At 42.4% G+C, this 17,266-nt stretch overlaps 1 protein-coding gene across 5 annotated transcripts in view; it reads right to left on the reverse strand.

The window, feature by feature from the left end:
* The window catches only part of TRIM37 (tripartite motif containing 37), a 50,093-nt gene continuing 32,827 nt past the window's right edge, over nucleotides 1-17,266 (reverse strand). For 2 of the 5 annotated variants that reach the window (XM_065573237.1, XM_065573239.1), the window contains 7 exons: nucleotides 14,102-14,413; nucleotides 7,969-8,100; nucleotides 6,656-6,842; nucleotides 5,641-5,759; nucleotides 2,615-2,767; nucleotides 1,303-1,387; nucleotides 1-756 (listed from right to left, as the gene is read on the reverse strand). In XM_065573237.1, coding sequence (XP_065429309.1) covers nucleotides 753-756; nucleotides 1,303-1,387; nucleotides 2,615-2,767; nucleotides 5,641-5,759; nucleotides 6,656-6,842; nucleotides 7,969-8,100; nucleotides 14,102-14,413 — 992 coding nt within the window. In that variant the 3' untranslated portion in view covers nucleotides 1-752. Of the gene's footprint in view, nucleotides 757-1,302; nucleotides 1,388-2,614; nucleotides 2,869-5,640; nucleotides 5,760-6,655; nucleotides 6,843-7,968; nucleotides 8,101-14,101; nucleotides 14,414-17,266 lie in introns of all 5 variants that reach the window. The other 3 variants (XM_065573236.1, XM_065573238.1, XR_010593845.1) reach the window with 2 other exon arrangements.

Consider the following 17,266-nt stretch of genomic DNA (forward strand, 5'->3'; position numbering starts at 1 on the left):
TTTCAATCTTCATTTTATTAACAAAAAGTGCAAACAGTTTTAAACTAAACTATATGATTTGTACGCACTTAAACACTGGGGAACATTACATACAAAACGAATGTTTCAGCAAGTAGAGTCAGATGAGAAGAACACTCACCTAACATTTATACACTTATTCATGCGTTTTCACCAGCCAGTTATTCAGCTTTCATTATTGCTTCACAACATCTTAGCTGCTCAAATGCAATGCACAGTGGTAAAAAGTTTGGCAACGATGTTCTCAGTTGGTCCAAATTAGAGACTGAAGAAAACAAATATGAACTAACTCTTGTGCAGGTCACTTTCATCCTAACTTTAAATAGCTTAGATCCCTATGAATACAACTACAATGTTATTTCATACTATTAATAATAAAAAGGGAAGGATCTTCCCCCACATTCTCTGCTGTATCAATCGTAAGGAGACAAATATGAACAAGGCTCTAGCACCTTTTGAACATTTGTTCAGAATCTGCATTTGAACCTGCCAAAGCCATGAAAAATACAGTCTTGCTAAGGTTTTTCATAGGGCAACTTGCCCTATTAACAGGTTTAAAACAGCCATGGAAGAACTACATAATCTTTTATATTCAGCACAATGGAATGTGCACACCCTACGAGAAAAATACAGATGGAATAAATAAGCATTATGAAGTGTGCCTCTTCTCAGGGACACAAGCAGGCTAGTGTTAATCCAACTCTTCAGTCTTCTGCAGTCAACAAGCCAATCCTCTACCTAGCCCAAAAGAGACAGTTCATATGCAATCTCAGTCATTAAAAAGAGCCTATAGTAGTAGCGCTATTTTGTGGATTAGAAAGGATTTAGGGTGCTTAAATCTAAAAATTCCCAAGATAAGTACATAAATACTAAATTGACAACCAGCAAGGAGTAGGAGAATGTGAGCCCCCCCAATCAGCCCTGCTTTGGTGCTATATTACATCTAGCAATTGCATTATCAACAAAGCAGATTAGTTAACAGGTCTTGACATTTTAAGTAAATCAAAGAAATGGAGCAGGATCTCATCTACTTTCAGCAGCAATGGGAAAGTGGGAAGTATTTACAAGTTGTAGGATATTAGTGATTACATAATGCCCTTCCATCTTTATATCCTTCATGTAAATGAGCACTGCAGGGAGCATTTGCATCACATTGGGAGTATTTCAGATGGAGTGGTCAGTTTCTTGACACAGCAAAATTTTATACTATCAAACCAAATTACAGAAAGACTTAGGTTAAGTTAACTGCCATTAAGTCAATGGTGTTCTTATTTTAGCAATTACCTTGTATTGTCCTCTCCAGTACCAAAGCTGAGGTCTTCAGGGCCTATTTGATCACCTTCAGAAAAAACTGAACACAGCTCTAATACTGAAAAACAATTAATATGGCATCCTTAAAGACCAAGTCCCCAAACCAGTTAAATTTAAAAATCTATAAATTTAATGAGCTCTATAATCAGCAATTCTTTCAGAGATTAAGATTTCATTCTTAACATATGAAAGACAGATACAAAGTTGGAACCCTTATTCTGAATTAGTCTGCTTTACAATTTTAAAACTATGATGGTGGAGTACAAATTGGTGGTTTAAATTTTTTTGTGAGTCAGCAATGTAATATTCAATGTTCTGCTGTGGAGTTCTGCAGTAAACTACTAATTCAGAATAAGACATTGATCTTCCACTGATTTATATTAGGCTATTAATATTGTTATTTATTCCAAACCATTAACCAAACTTATTTAGAATTAGCAATCATGTAAAGGTTTTAAAAGTACCCTTTAAGATGTTTTTGAACATTTTCACAGAACAAAATGGTAGACACTTTCAATACTTTTAAAACTGAGCTGAAGAATTCAAAAGCAGTTTACTGTCAGTTCAAACTCATTACTAGGGGACATTTCGGCTACCACCACTCATTTACTGTTATTTTCTGCAATGAAAATTGAGAATTTACATAACTGGGGCCAAATCCACTCTTCTGCCCCAAAGCCAGTCAGCTTTTATGCAGAGGGCAGAGACAATCCTACAGCCTACATGCTGGCTGCTACTGTAGCGTCCAAAACAGCTGTATCCCTCACCCACAACTGGGATGGTGAATCTGAAGCCACAGGTTCCCATGCCTCTTCTCCAACTCACCACTCTGATACCACAGCTTTGCAGTGACCAGGGGACCTGCCGTCCACAGCAGATGCTCTCTGCATCCTGCCATTACACAATGCCATAACATTACACCTGTTCTGTGGCTTTCAGCCTTGGACAGAGGCAAGTTAGAGATGCAAGAAACCTGTTAGGTCATTTAGTCCACTCTCTGGTACTTAATCAAGTCCACTTTGAAGTAACTCAAGCAAGGGGAGTTCTGCTACTTTTGCTGGGAGACTGGTCCTGTCTTAGATCTCAATGTTAGGAAAAATTCACTCTCGCTTTCTTTACCTCCATTTTAAAATGAGATCTCAAGCACCAACTGATAATATTTGGAAGGCTTCATTTGGCAATAACTTAGCCCCAAATAGTATCCTTTACCCCCAAGAACCATGAGCCATGTCAGGAGTAGCATTTGGAAAGCTGCCCCTCTGATTGCACAATATAATTGTTCTACCTTCACTTGAGGGCTGGACATCGAAGGCATGATTAAACGCATCTGAGGTGGATGTGGCATCCTCCTGCTCTTCGTTTTCTGTGTCACATTCAATGTCGCTATCGCTGCTCATGCCTGGCAGGAGGTGAAGGACGTGCTTCTGACATAGCCCAGCTGCAAAGAGCAAAGGAGAACCTGCTGCAGTGAGATTCCTGTAGCCACAAAGTTCTCAGCTTCCTTTCTTTCCCAAGACGCACCAACATCAAATTCTCGGGCTTGGCAGGAGAACAAGATAAAGTGAGCAGTGTGTAAACTTATTTACCAAAGCACTAAGGGATCAACAGCAGAACATGCTTGGGGAACAGTTTTAAAAATGTTCTCAGTCTGGTTATCTTATTCAATGGAGACTTAATTTAAAGGAGCAACTCTATAAAAATCCAACTAAACGGTGTAAGTCTGAACTTGTATAACTGCATTTCCTTTCTGCTTTAGTGGCTTTCCTCAGCTGGCAGCCAGCCCATTCTTACCAATGCTTCAGTGGACCACTGTGTAAATGAACTGAAGTCTAAATGTTTTTTACATTTAGTAAAAAGGACGTGTCAGGGCCTTTTAAGCAGACTTACAGGCCGACTCCTCCAAGCAGCACCACATTTCAATCAGGTTAACTTTCCTATTCAGAGGTCACAAACACATAACAACATGATTTTCCTACAAATATATCTCATCGTATTCTTCTCAAATGAAGACAGCCCTTTCTCTTGCCACTACTTGAAACTAATGATTAGTAAGGCTCCGTGACTTCTGCAGCAGCTAGCTCTGGGGCCGTCCGAGCAGATCAGGCAGCCCCTAGGCCAGTCGAACCAGCCGCTGCTGGGGCAGTTTAGGTATGGGAGGGGGCTCAGGGCTGGGGCAGGAGATTGGGAGCTGCAGGGACATGCCAGCTGCTTTTGGGGAGCTGTGCAGAACCCAGTAGGGAGTCTACTGGGCCCACCAACCCTCCCACCCCAACATTAGCAGGGGTCCGGAGCCACACACCGCTGCTCAGCCTCCCTCCCCCAGCACTGGTCTCGAGCAGCCCGGCCCCCCTCCCCTAGCAGGGATCCTGGGCTGCACACCAACAACACCCCCGCCAGCCCGAGTTTTAGTTAGGGGTATATAGTACTAGTCATGGACAGATCACAGGCCGTGAATTTTAGTTTACTGCCCGTGACCTGTCCATGACTTTTACTAAAAATACCTGTGACTAAAATGTAGTCTTAATGATTAGTGGTTGAAAACTAACCAAAACAGGAAATTACACAGGTTTTATGGTGTCTGGATTGGTTTGCTTTGTGCTGGCTATCAGCTGATGGACTGAGTGGCACTGATGACTAACAAGATGCCAATGGTTTTGCAGCGCAGTCCCCCAGAGCAAAGATGTTCCACTCCTTGCCCATACACCCCAGGTCAACTACATGAGTAGTAAGATTTCCACAACTTCATATAATTTCACCCCTTGCCTAAACCCCTTTATTTCAAAAGATCTTATCACGAGATCCAATGCAAATGCTTCTGAGAAAACAGCAATTCCAGGTGCTCTTCCAACTGCCTTGCCCAAGAGTTGACTGAACTCTTAAAATGGCATAAAGCAGCCTCCTTGACATACTGTGAAATTCTAGGCACTCATCTTTGAGCAGACCTAAGTAAGAAAAATGTAAACATGACTCCTTCAACCGCCCTTTTCTCTGAAGACTTTCTGGAATTACAATCGTATAAACGCACAAGCACAACACATTGACCTGACATTGAAGTCAGATGGAGAAACTGGGTTTGCTCTTGTGTATGAAACATGCTCCCAAAGAAAGAGCTAGTTCTCAAAATTCACAGCTAATCATAGCTACCTGAAAACAAATGATTATGCTACTGCAATTTTTCCTTTGTGAAAGGAAATAAATTGTAATATTTGTTTCCTGGGGTTTTAACAATGAAATATTTTACTTAAAAAAAAAATTCCTCTTAATGCTTCCTCCTGTAACAGGAGAACTGCAGGAACACATCATGATCACGCTGCAGTGACTAAGAGAAGAAATTCAGTTTTATGTCACTGAGAGACCTTCTGCAAATGCCAACACCTACACAATATTGCACACTGCAGATAGAGATGGATGCTGGCACCTTAATATAGGCTTTGAGCTACAATTCATCAGTCATTGAAATTCAAATTAGTGCAGGGGTGGAAGGCAGCCGAGTTTTAGCAAGATATGAAAAACACTTCTGCATGGTATATCAATAAGAAAGCCAACAATATTTTCTCCAGCATGGAAAGACAAGGTGAAAGAGACAGGAATGCGTTTTCAACAACTGAGATTTCTTCTGATTTTCAGAGGAATTAGTGGACCTTGCATACTGCAAAACCCCATTTTAAATTAGACTTAAGAGGTGTCCAGTGCAGACATGGTCCCAGTCACCACCAGACTTACCCCTGCAAGCAGAAGCCTTATACCCAAAAAGGTCTCTTGCTGTATTTTAATAGGAACACAAGTGCAGTCCATCTTTTAAATTAGTAATTTGCCAAACCTCATCTCTAAAGTTAAGTCTTAAGATGAAAACAGGCATCCAGGGGTAGAAAAATAAACCAGAAACGTAAACTAAGAAAAAGCTCCTTGAAAAGTTTCTCTGTGCTCTCTGAATTCCATCACGCCACTCTGCCATACACTTGAGGAGTCGTCCTTTTATTCGTTATAAATCTACCAAATGTTGCAACATAAGTTCAGCCCTCCAAATAAACAGATTTTTTACATAGTTTACAGAAACACTCTTGTTTTAAAGGGGTTGTCAATAAGCAGACAGTGGGCCAAATCCGGACCACTAGACGCTTTTGAACGTCTACAACCTTTTAATTTACTTATTATCATTATTGTTATTATTTTATTATCTTCCCTGGAGTCTGGACCTCGACTATACCCTGACCAAGAAATTGGGACCTTGACAAAAAATAAATTAACTATCTCTGTTTTAAAGTGTCACTACAGTATTGGAGTATTTATTTTCTTTGATCTTGTCTTTACCTTCCTCTGGCTCTGCTGAAGTGCCCTCAGAGAGAATGGCCTGTAGCTCCCCAGTTTCCGAGTTGTTCTCTTGATCAGTTGGTCGTGTTCCTTCTGTATGACATCCTTTAGAATCTGACCTTAAAATGGGGTTGGGGGAAAAAACAGCATTAGCACCTAAAGCATTAACCCAACCATGGTGGCAGCTTTTCCTCCTAGTGCTACACGCAGTTTAGCATCGGGGAGCTTCTGGGAACTTCCAACTTTGAAGTTATTTGGAATATTTACAGGGTTCCATTTTGAGATCTGAAAGTACATAATTGATGCTCTCCAAAGAACGTATCCTCCTCTGACCCACAATGCTAGGTCACATTCAGCATCTGGAGTTTGTACCTCTACACAGCATGTACATTTAAGTTTTCTTAAAGCTACTCTTTCATACTATTGCTTAACATCAATGACCGAAAGCAAGCACAGAATTCAACATAACTGTCTGTTTGCACAAAAGAACCAAGAGACAGCCCACCCCACCATTCATTGGCTTGCTATTTAGAAAAACCTGATCGCATACTTCAAAACTACTACTATACATGTTGTGTAACTATAAACTGTATTTGGAGAAGCACAGAAAAATCAGAAGTGAGGAAAAGAAAGGAACGGTGGATTCTCAGTGAAATATCCTCTCCGATATAAGGAAACTAGATGTAAAATCCTGGTGGCTAGAACATTAAAGTAGGAAATATTAGAAAAACGGACAAAAGTCTGATGTGCAAGTCTAAATGGGCAAATCTAAATGGCCAGACTACAGCTACTGATGCTTCAGCTTTAGTTAAAATGAGCTGTTATGACCCTCAAAAGTTCTATAAATAGAAAAATGAGGACATACAACTCACTTATGGGCCAAAGCTGGATGTCCAAAGGGAGTAGCACAAAAATGTGAATGACTTCAAAGTAATGTACGTTCCTTGATACATAAAAGGCTCGATTTTAGCAGTTTTGAATGTTCCATTTATAATTCAGCGAGAAAAGCACTTACCCCAGAGCGACAGCTTTTCTTGTCTTCTCCATAGTTGTTAAGCCATTTAAAGCAGAAACGCCCACATCAGAATCTGAGCCTTCGCACTCCCTTTCCTCTGGCTTAGGTAGTGCATCAGGAGCATTACCATTAGTCAGGGACCTGGAAGAGCCATGCCTACTGCCAGACTTTGAGCTTCCTAAGCAACCTAAGAAGAGAAAAGATGAAGATAATTGGCTCTTATGAAACATTTCAAATTTTTCAAGTCACCATCTGAGCAGCGTTTGCCATTAGGATCACTTAATGTGTACTTTCCAGAAACATATATCCTCTCACCTACAGCTTCCATTTCTGGTAGCACAGGTTCAGAAAAGCCACCTACAGCTTCCACTTTTGGTAGCACAGGTTCAGAAAAGCACTTACAAGATTTCCCAGTACAGTATAGATTAACCTTTTGGATTTGTGTGAACTATGAAATTAGTTTCCCATATGTCAGCAATTCCACAGGTGCACTAATACAGAAAAATATATATCTGTTTTTTAATAGAGATAGATCCATCTATGGGGCTGGTCTACATAGGGAAAATATAGAGGGGTTTCTCTGCACTGGTGCAGCACCTCTGGAGATAGCAATGGTGAAAACTGTACAGTTCAGGGTACAGATGATTTTGCTCCCATGTGCATACACGAGAGCAGCAGTTCTCAATCTCTTTCTGTTCTGGGACCTCTCCCTGGGATCCCACTCCCATTAGCATGAACCATAACCCCCTGCCCCCAAATCCATTTGCAATTCTCAATTTGAGAACTGCTGCATTACAGTTTTCACTTTTGCTATCACTGGTAGAGCTGCACTAAAAAGTGTAAGAGTCTTCCTGGTGGCCATAATGTCCAATTCTATTACCACATGGTGCAGGAGTAAGTCTCACAAGGGCTTAAGGAGAATTTTCTTGTATTTCCTTTAGAGAAAACAGAACCGAGAATTTAAATCCTGGCTGGTAAGTTACAGCAGTAACTTGCTTGTAAATGTAGTAATTAAATACAATACTACAAACACCAATTTAGGGGATTAAAACTATTTCAGATAGGCAGGTTACTGTTAGAAAATGGAAGTCCCAGGAACGCTAGACACAAAGGCTTAGTAAGATGGTGTAATGGGTTCTCAAAGGTCTGTATTGGTGCAATAATGTTAATCACGTTTAGGGGAAATAGGATCTGGTTTACGTACAAAGTTTAATCAAAGACGGGAACTTTATGAACAAGGATATGCTGTTAAAAAGCTTCTTACCCGATGCATTCCAAAGCATATTTAAAGCACTCCCACATTTCAGGTTTACCTTCAGAGGAAGTCTGACAGTCTCCCTTTGAGCGAAGGTTATTGTCCCCACAGTCCATTGCTCTTCGAAGAGACAGGCTCCCTGCTGCTCCAGAACGAGTAGCTTTGGGCGAATTACTTTTCTTACTCGTGACTGAAAAGATATTTAAATCAGAAGGCGTGTGAATGTACTGCCTAGGCATCCAGTCAATTCTCTGCATCATCCCATCTTTATGTTGGCCTGAAGTGGAACTAACTGATGCAATGGCACTAGACATTCTCTTCCCCTTTATTCTTGAGGCCACCATATTGTCCCCCTCTCTCCGAATCTCTCAAACGCCTTCAAGGTTTTCATTACATATTATTCCTGTTGTGAAGGTATGTTGGGAAGAAGCCACTCGCTTAATCAATAATGCTCCTGAGACCAGACCAGGAATGGTTACCTTAATTCTTCGAGATGGGATTGTTAGTGAGAACCCACTGTATGTGAGCACAAGATTGGAGTCTTTTCAATAGCAATGTCTGTTGAGGCCACACATGTGGCCCAAGTCTCCTTGTGTTCCTGGTGAGCGCATAGAAGACGGAGTAGTCCCCCAACTCTCCCTCAGGTCCCTCACAATTTAAAGCCCATGCTAGCTGAGGACTTCAAAAGCAGAGACAGAGGGTAGGTCATGGGATTCACACTAACTACAGCATCTCAAAAAACCACAGTTACTACAGAGTAAGAAATTGTTCTCTCTTCAAGTATGTGTCAGTGCTGATCCCACTGTAGGTGACTGACACGCTGTACTCTCCTTTGCTGGTGGGAGCAAGAAGCATCAGCTGCATTGGTAAAAAGGATTGATCTACTGCTCTCCCAAACTTAGCACCAGACTTGGCTGCCATGGAAAGGGTGCAATCTTCAGCGCAAGTCAGTGGGTTGGCTCCACATCACTGCTTTACAGATTCAGATTCAGTCACATTTCTGAAGCAGGCTGATTATGCTGCCTGTGTCCTGATGGAGCGTAACTTGACAACTGAAAGGAGACGTGTGCTAGTAGTTGATAACAGGTGGAGTTGCAGAGGGGGATCCACTCAGAGAACCTTTTGACAAGCCAGCTACAGTCATGAAAAGGGGGAGAGAGCATCTGAAAGCTTTAGTCTTATCAATGTAATAGAGTAATGCTCTGGAAAAATCCAAAGTACCAATCTTTCTCTCACTTTGTGCTGAATGGTTTCAGGAAGAAAACTGGTAGGTTAATTGATGGATTTAGATGAAACTCCCAAACCACATTACAGATGAATTCAGAATCACCTTCTCTCTATAAAAGGATGCATAAGGAGGTCCAGGAGTAAGGGCTTGGAGTGCACTGACCCTCCAGACAGAGGTGATAGCTACCAAGAAAACCAACTTAAGGGTATGATGTATTGAACAATCTGACAGTGGCTCAAAGATAAAATCCCAAGTATAAATTAGATCAGGGGTGTCAAACTCAATTGCACAGGGGGCCAAAACTCAAAACTCGCGGGCCGAACAGTATAACCATTTATTTAACAGACTAAATATTTATGTTTTTTAACCATTAATATGAACCAAAATACAGGATATCATTCCAAAATAAATACATTTCAACTTAAAATATTTTGCTCTTCATAAAAAAATATCCTGTCAATACAATACATTCAAAATCTGTACATGCTGGAATATTAAAAAATCTGAAAATATAAATAAAAAATTGAATTTAAAGCAAAAGTATAATCATAACAAATCATAACATTCCATTTTCTTGTCCTATTTAGTCAGAGCCTGATACTTGGAGTCTTTTCTTTGCAACAAGTTCGTTTATGTTTGGGGTTAGGTTCTGTGTTGTGAAGATTCTCAGGATCGATTGCAGGTGTTCATCATTGAGGCGACTCCTGTGTGACGTTTTGTTAATTTTCATCACAGAGAACAGCTGCTCGCACAGATATGTGCTGCCAAACATGGACAGGATTCGAGCTGCATGTTGGCGGAGCTGCGGCATCGCTTCAGGAATGAAGCGAGTGAACTGTGCTGGCCCCGCAGTGTCGTACTTTGCCTTCAGAGTCCCGTTACATTGCAGTTCTATCAGCTCCATCTGCATTTCTACAGGTGCGGTTTCCACATCGACTGCAAATGGGTTGCGAAGCAGCTCGAAGTTACTTTTCTGTGCCTCAAAGTCACTGAAGCGCCGTGCGAACTCAGTGCGCAGCGCCCTGAGTTTTTCAGCAAAGGTGGCATTTGGGAAAACTGTGGCACTTTCTTGGTTCCGTATTACTTGGCAACAGGGAAAGTGAGACAAATTGCATTGGTGCATTTGTGTCTCCCATAAGCGCAGCTTCACTTGAAATGCCTTCACTGCATCATGCATATCGGTTATTATGTGCTCCCGTCCCTGGAGTTGAAGGTTTAAAGCGCTAAGATGCGACGTTATGTCAGCCAGGAACGCCAACTCACATTTCCACTTTTCATCCCGCAGAACTGTGCAGTCTTTCCCCTTACTGTCCATGAACTGGCAGATTTCCTCTCGCAGCTCAAAGTGTCTTTTGAGAACTTTTCCCCGACTTAGCCACCGGACCTCCGTATGATATGGCATATCGCCAAACTCGCTATCTATTTCCCGCAGAAAAGACTGGAATTGGCGGTGATTTAAACCGTGGGCTCTGATAAAGTTGACGGTTTGTGTTACAGTGTTCATCACATGATCCATTTTTAGGACTTTAGCACTCAGCGATTCCTGGTGTATGATGCAGTGATACACTGTCAACTCACCGGCACAGTTCTCCTCCCGCATCTTTGAGCGCATCCTTCCCACCAGTCCATTTTTTTCACCACACATAGCAGGTGCGCCATCTGTTGTAAGTCCAACGAGTTTTTCCCACGGCAGTTTCATGTCGGTTACACTTTGAAATACATTTCCAAAGATGTCTTCTCCTTTCGTTGTCCCGTGCATCGATTTAATGTCCAGTATTTCCTCTGTTACGCACAAATTGGAATCCACACCACGGATAAATATCGCCAGCTGTGCAGTGTCAGTCGCGTCAGTAGTTTCATCCACGGCAAGGGAGTATGCAACAAAATCTTTTGCTCTTTCAATCAACTGTGTTTTCAAATCAGTCGCCATCTCACAAACCCGATTAGCAACAGTGTTTCTGCTGAGGCTTACATTTGCAAATGCTCGCGTTTTATCTGGACAAAGGACGTCGCACACTTTCATCATACAATTCTTTACGAATTCCCCCTCGGTAAACGGCCGTCCTGATTTGGCGATCTCTTCGGCCACAATGAAACTTGCTTTCACAGCAGCTTCACTTTGTGATTTTGCTTTGGTGAAAAACGTCTGCTGGGATGTCAAATTCTTCTTCAACTCCTCTACCTTTTGTAGCTTCTGTCCTGCGCTCAGGTTTTTGAATTTGTTCTCATGTTTCGTCTCGTAGTGCCGTCTTAGGTTATACTCCTTCATTACAGCGATATTACTCCCGCAAAGGAGACACACTGGTTTACCTGCAATTTCAGTAAACATATACTCATTCTCCCACCGGCTTTGAAAGCCTCGGTTTTCAGAATCAATTTTTCTCTTGGCCATTGTTGGGGTCTAGCTTTGATTTGATATTAGCGTTGTATACATCAACAGACCGCGAACTTGAACCGCGGCTTGCCGTTGGCGGCAATTGCACTGCATCATGGGATTTGTAGTGTGTGTTATTGGGGCGTCATATCACAGGGCCATTAAAAACAGATATATAAAACGATTTTGCGGGCCGGATATAATTGTATGGCGGGCCGGATGTGGCCCGCGGGCCTTGAGTTTGACACATGTGAATTAGATCTTCAACCAAGGAACCTGAATTGGGGTGGGCATAAAAAATTCAAAACCTGCTTAAGGAACCTAATACTGCTTCTCTACCTGGTACAGGGGCCAGCATCTGCCACAAGGCTTTAGCTAGGTCAAGCTGTCCCTCATTTATGGGAAGAACAATTCTGAATGGACTCTCAGTTGTCAAAAATATCAAAACTGACGACATTTCTCCAATGCAGCCCTCCCTAGAGGGTCTGAAATTCTCAGAAGGAGCTCCTGGAAAACTGGAAGTTATGCTGAAGACACCACTTCAGCAGGCAACAAGGATGAGAAGTCTTTTGGTGGTAAAGCAGGACACTGGTGTTCCTCAGCCCCCAGATCTGGTTATTCTTGATGGCACTCCCTGTGGTCTGGCAGAAAGGTGATGGGGAAGCGATCACTTCTGCTCTCCAGCATGCTTCTAGCACACTGATATGGCAACCCCCAGTGAGCCCAACAAGGTGATGGGGGCATGTCATGGGGATATTGCTCGCTAGCTTGATATTGGCTAGTCCAATGCCGTTCCTTTGGGATAGTAGTTAGGTCCTGTACGGAGCGCAGGCAGGCCTCTTTGGAATATTGATCACAGATTGTAGAGGAGAGGGCTCTCTGCTTAAGAACGTTGGGAACGTATGCATTGGTGATGGAGAGGAGGAATAGACCACCTATATGGGAAGTACAGAGAAATGTGGATGGCACTCCTGGTACCAGGGTCTGTACCAGCAGGTGCCTCGATAATGGTTACAGACCTAGCTCATCCAGAGGCTCATCTACTATAGGCATCATTGCTGAGCTGAGCGGTGCGACACGACACCCAATCTTGAGTTGGTGCTGGAGAAGTTTTCCTTTGTGCCACAGGCTGCTCATCAGCCCTCAGAGCCGTGCAGGACGTTGTGGATTTGTCCCCAGAAATTTTATGTGGTCTATCTTTGTAGGAAGGCTCTGAGCACCGTGTGGAGTCTCTGCTCCTGTCTAGAATGGCACCTCTTGGTGCTGGACTTCAGTACCAGACTTCAGTGTCACTGTGTCTGCTTTAGTGCCAACATCTGCAATACAGGTGGAGTCTGCTTCAGTGCTGGGGGCATTGGTGTTGATGCCAGGTCTTTTCTTGGTGTCATCTTCTCTGCACTGGTCTTTGGAGTTGTCTGTCTGCTAGATGGCTGCTTGATGAAGTCTGTTTGTCCGCTGTCGGGACTCTGGTGCCATCTCCTCAGGATCTGAAGAGGCCTTCATAGATTGCTCCAGGAGATGAAGTTTCAACCCCAGGCCATGTGACTTCTACATTCTTGTGATCAAAAATATGCACACCGAACATCTACTCAGTATATGTGACTCTCCTAAACACGAGAGGCACCTGCTATGTCCATCTTTCAAAAGAATTAGTCCATCACAGAATGTGCAAGCTTGAAGCCCACAGGTTTCAAATCCTTGTACACCAAGGGAGCGGACAGAAGTGTCTGGCAGTCAGTATTCAATCCAGATGGGTCAAAAGGTGTTCACAAAGGTTGTACACCAGTAGATCAGAAGAGTTCTGAAGATTTATGAAGCATTTTGAGAACTTTAGTCGGAGCTAAGAACTACCAGGTCAGATAGTGGTTAGGATCCATCTTGCTGCCTTGAGCAATAAGAGGGAACTGAGGGAGAGTTGTGGCTGCCCTGGCCTTTAGGACTTTGTATGAGAGCATAAAGAGGCACAGGGGACGTGTGTGTGACACTGCTATTCAAAAGACTCCGATCTCACACACAAACACCTACTATGGGATTCACACAGACACACTCGAAGAAAAAGATTCTCATGTGATGAGAAGAAATTACACACTCTCTGGAGCGCTGAGAATTTTTTTTTTCCCCCGGCTTGGATTTTTGCAAGGTTGGTCACATTTTAGTAACAAACTTGTGAAAGTTTAGAGGTGATCTGCGTATAGTCTGCAGGTAACCTTTGCCACCAAAAATTATCTTTACAGAGGATTAAACTTCATGCTACCTACCCATAGGGTCAACGTGAAATTAGATAAATAACATCTGCAGTGGGCTTCAAAGATTCTTATCACATTCTGGAATATTATTAATAACTATAATGCGCTTGCTGAAAACGTTAGAACCAGTTTCTAGAGAAGCCATTTAATTTCTGTCAATAAACATGAGTTTCATGTTTCTGCTTCTCAAAAGATATTTACTATAAACAAACTCAGCTATAAAGTTTAAACTATAAAAAGGCTGAGTATTATTCCCAGACACCTAGATACAGTATCCGTCTACACAACTGCCATCTAGAGAAGTGACAGCTTTAAGCCTTCTCCTCCCCCATCCCACACTTACAACTCTTTATGTAACAGCTTGTAATTGATGATTTTGTCAGCAACTCCATTCCTATTTCTTGTAACTTGCTGCAGCTTTCTGTTCCACACGCAGCCAAAGGCCCCTGATCACCAGGGAGGAAGCTGGGTTGCCCCTCACAAGAGCCAGCATTGCTGCTTCTTACTTCTGACAGCTGGTTTTTTACATCAGACATTTTGCTTCGAACTTCAGCCATCTGAGTTTTGAGTCTCTTCAGCATCTTTAAGTCAGGTGGCACACGCCACATTGCCTGGTGCCTCCGCTGGTCTCGGTCTTTTAGAGAGTAGGATGATGCTTTACAAGGAAAAGGTTAAACAAACACGAAGGTTAAAAATGTCTGTAACCTCCATCAGTAGGTTTTTTTTTTTTCTTTAAACTCTTTCATTATTAAGACTGTAAGAATTTGTAGAGAATGTGTCAGTTTCACATCCAAGTTCCCATGCACTAACAAACTGCTCCAAGGTCTTGGTTGCAAATACTACAAGAGGATGTTTGTTAAACTGTTTCCATAAACATCTTTTAAAAATCTTGGAACATTTCTATTGGTTTCAGATTTTTAAATGCTTCCCTTTTATCAGATTTGTCCCGACAATCCCTTTAAAATAGCTGACACAAGGCTGCCTATGTGATGAGAGCAAAGAATCAGTGATAGTACTATTTCCCTTGAGGGCAGGGAGAAATCCATGTTACTTTTTATTGCCAGTGCAGATGGGAAAACAGGACAGTGTTAGGGAACAATTTTAGTGTTAAGACTGCCTAAAAAAATGGGAATAGCACAGTGTTTTCCTGGGACTGGCACTGGCAAAAAAAGACAACATGCAATAATCTGAATCAGGACCCTCATCACCCTGAATAAGATTGCTAGCACCAATTTGTACAGGGCAGACATGCTCAAAGAAGTTTCAGACTAGTTGTGTACACAGTACTCTCTGTAGTTACTCTAATATGTGAAAGAGAAATGGGTGCCCAACGCAGAATGATCCCATTTCATCTAACATAATCAAACTCCATCCCCTTCCTCTGGGCTACAGTGACATAGGGCATCTACTCTCAGCAGCTCTCTCCACCTCAATGGGAACAGTGGGCAGAGGTTCTTTCATGCTGGGTGCTTTGCTTTCCCTTAGTGTGCCAGTCATGGCGACGGAGAGCCTTTCACATCTCTGGACAAGTTTGAGTTCACCTGCTCATCAGTTTTCTGGCAAGTGCGTTTCTTGGATATAAGAATAATTTTATAATCATTTCACATTAACTGATGATTCAGAGGAGGAATCTGAAGTAAAGGAAGTCCCTTAGGTCCCTTGCTGCCCCAGGTCAGCTCTAAGAGATACTATCTATGTGGGCCTTTATGTTAATTAGCCAGAGTTAGATCAACTTGGAAATCTTCTATTCGTTACGCTTTCAGAATTCTAAGTATCTCATTGGAAATTCAACTGGCTCAGACCTATAACCCCAATGGCTTTTGAGTCCCTCGGAGACAAAACTTAGCAAGCTCTGGAAATAAAAGAAGCCTTGTTCCAACATGGTGATTGAACAAGGTACAGGAACAAAGTCAGGTATTTAAGGATCTCAGCAAAACAGAAAGACCACTCCAAACGCAGTAAGTGGCTGAAGGAAGCAGAGACCCTACCCACCACAACACTATCGTGGAGGCCTCAGTCTGGGTCATACTGCCAACAGTGCAAGTTCATCCATCTCTTCAATGCCTTCACCTGGTCTCTCTAGTTCTGTCAAGGCAGAGTCTAGACAGCACCTGCAGAGAGTCTTGACAGTACACAACCTTGCATCACCTGTAGCTCACTGGCCACTTCAAACCGCTTCTTTTGTCCAATCTTCAAGGGGTTTTTTTTGTTTGTTTGTTTGTTTGTTTTTGTTTTTTTTTTAAAAGCGGACTACATTGCATAGGACTTATTTACCCCTCCACTGTCTTTATACCCTTTGCAGTTTGGAAGCTAGATCAAGCTCTACATCATTATGAAAATCTTGTTAATCTAAGAAGAGAGACTTTCCTTCATTAAAACAAATTTGCAGAGAGGGCTCACATCAGAGACCAAAAGCTTTTCTCTATTTATCTGCAGAACAGGTGTGGCACAGACAGCAACAGGGATTTGCCCTACAGAGTCTCCTGCCAATATACCTCAGTTGCATTTTGCAAGAGGGCAGGAGGAAGCCAAGTTTGGTTTTTATGATCCATCCAAATCTGGACCTCTCTACCAAGACTATCAACATGGTCACCTGTCCCCTAACCGCCTCAGCATCATTTCCTACTCTGAATGGATTAGAGCTATTAGCTGTCCACTAGCCTCTCATGAGATTTTTGGTCACTATACAAAGTAGGCCTCTTTGGAAGGATATTTTAGTGTTCCCACTTCTTTTGCATCTACAGAACACAAACATTTAGGGAGCAGATCATGTCCCGCAGATCTACAAGTGCAGTGGATGCTCCATATACATATCTGTCTGTGCCCCTGTAAAAGGAAATTGAGAGGAATCTGTCCGTGGATTCATGATCGTTTGGCAAGGTCAGGGTCCTGTAGCATGGAAGGAGGTGAGAGCAGGGACACAAGGATGCAAAATATTTCCCTACCAACCCAGAGGGAAATATGGAGGCACATCATAATAGCTTGGGACAGAAGGTAGGTGAGAGAATATCTTCTACTGATCACCTTCTGTTGGTGGAAAGTACAAGCTGTCAAGCTACACATAGTTCTTCTTTAGGTATGGGAATGTATTAGAAAGGCTTTCCTGCAGAGTCCCCTCTACAATGGAGAGCATCCCTTTAAGAGGAGTCCTTAAGGACCGACTATGGCAGGGGAGCTCCCGAGAGCACTGCTCCAATAGAGCTGTGTTACTGGGGAGGGAGAGGTGAAACCTCCCTACATTTTTGCAGGGGCTTGTACAAAGTACGCCACCACTGCAATGGAAGAATCCAAAGAAACTAAGCAGAATCATCATGCAGTTTTCCTGCAGGAGGGATGATCTAACCCTGAACTTGCATTTTGTATTTCCAGAGAGACCAACTGGAAGTAGGAAATGCAACAAGAACAACTGACTGAATAACCCTGCTTGCCACTGCATGAATTTTACAACAAGACTAAATTTGAACATTAACATCAAAACTCAAACCATTCACTTCCTATCTTTAGATTG

This window comes from Chrysemys picta, chromosome 19, assembly GCF_011386835.1.
Source record: "Chrysemys picta bellii isolate R12L10 chromosome 19, ASM1138683v2, whole genome shotgun sequence".
Lineage (NCBI taxonomy): Eukaryota > Metazoa > Chordata > Testudines > Emydidae > Chrysemys > Chrysemys picta.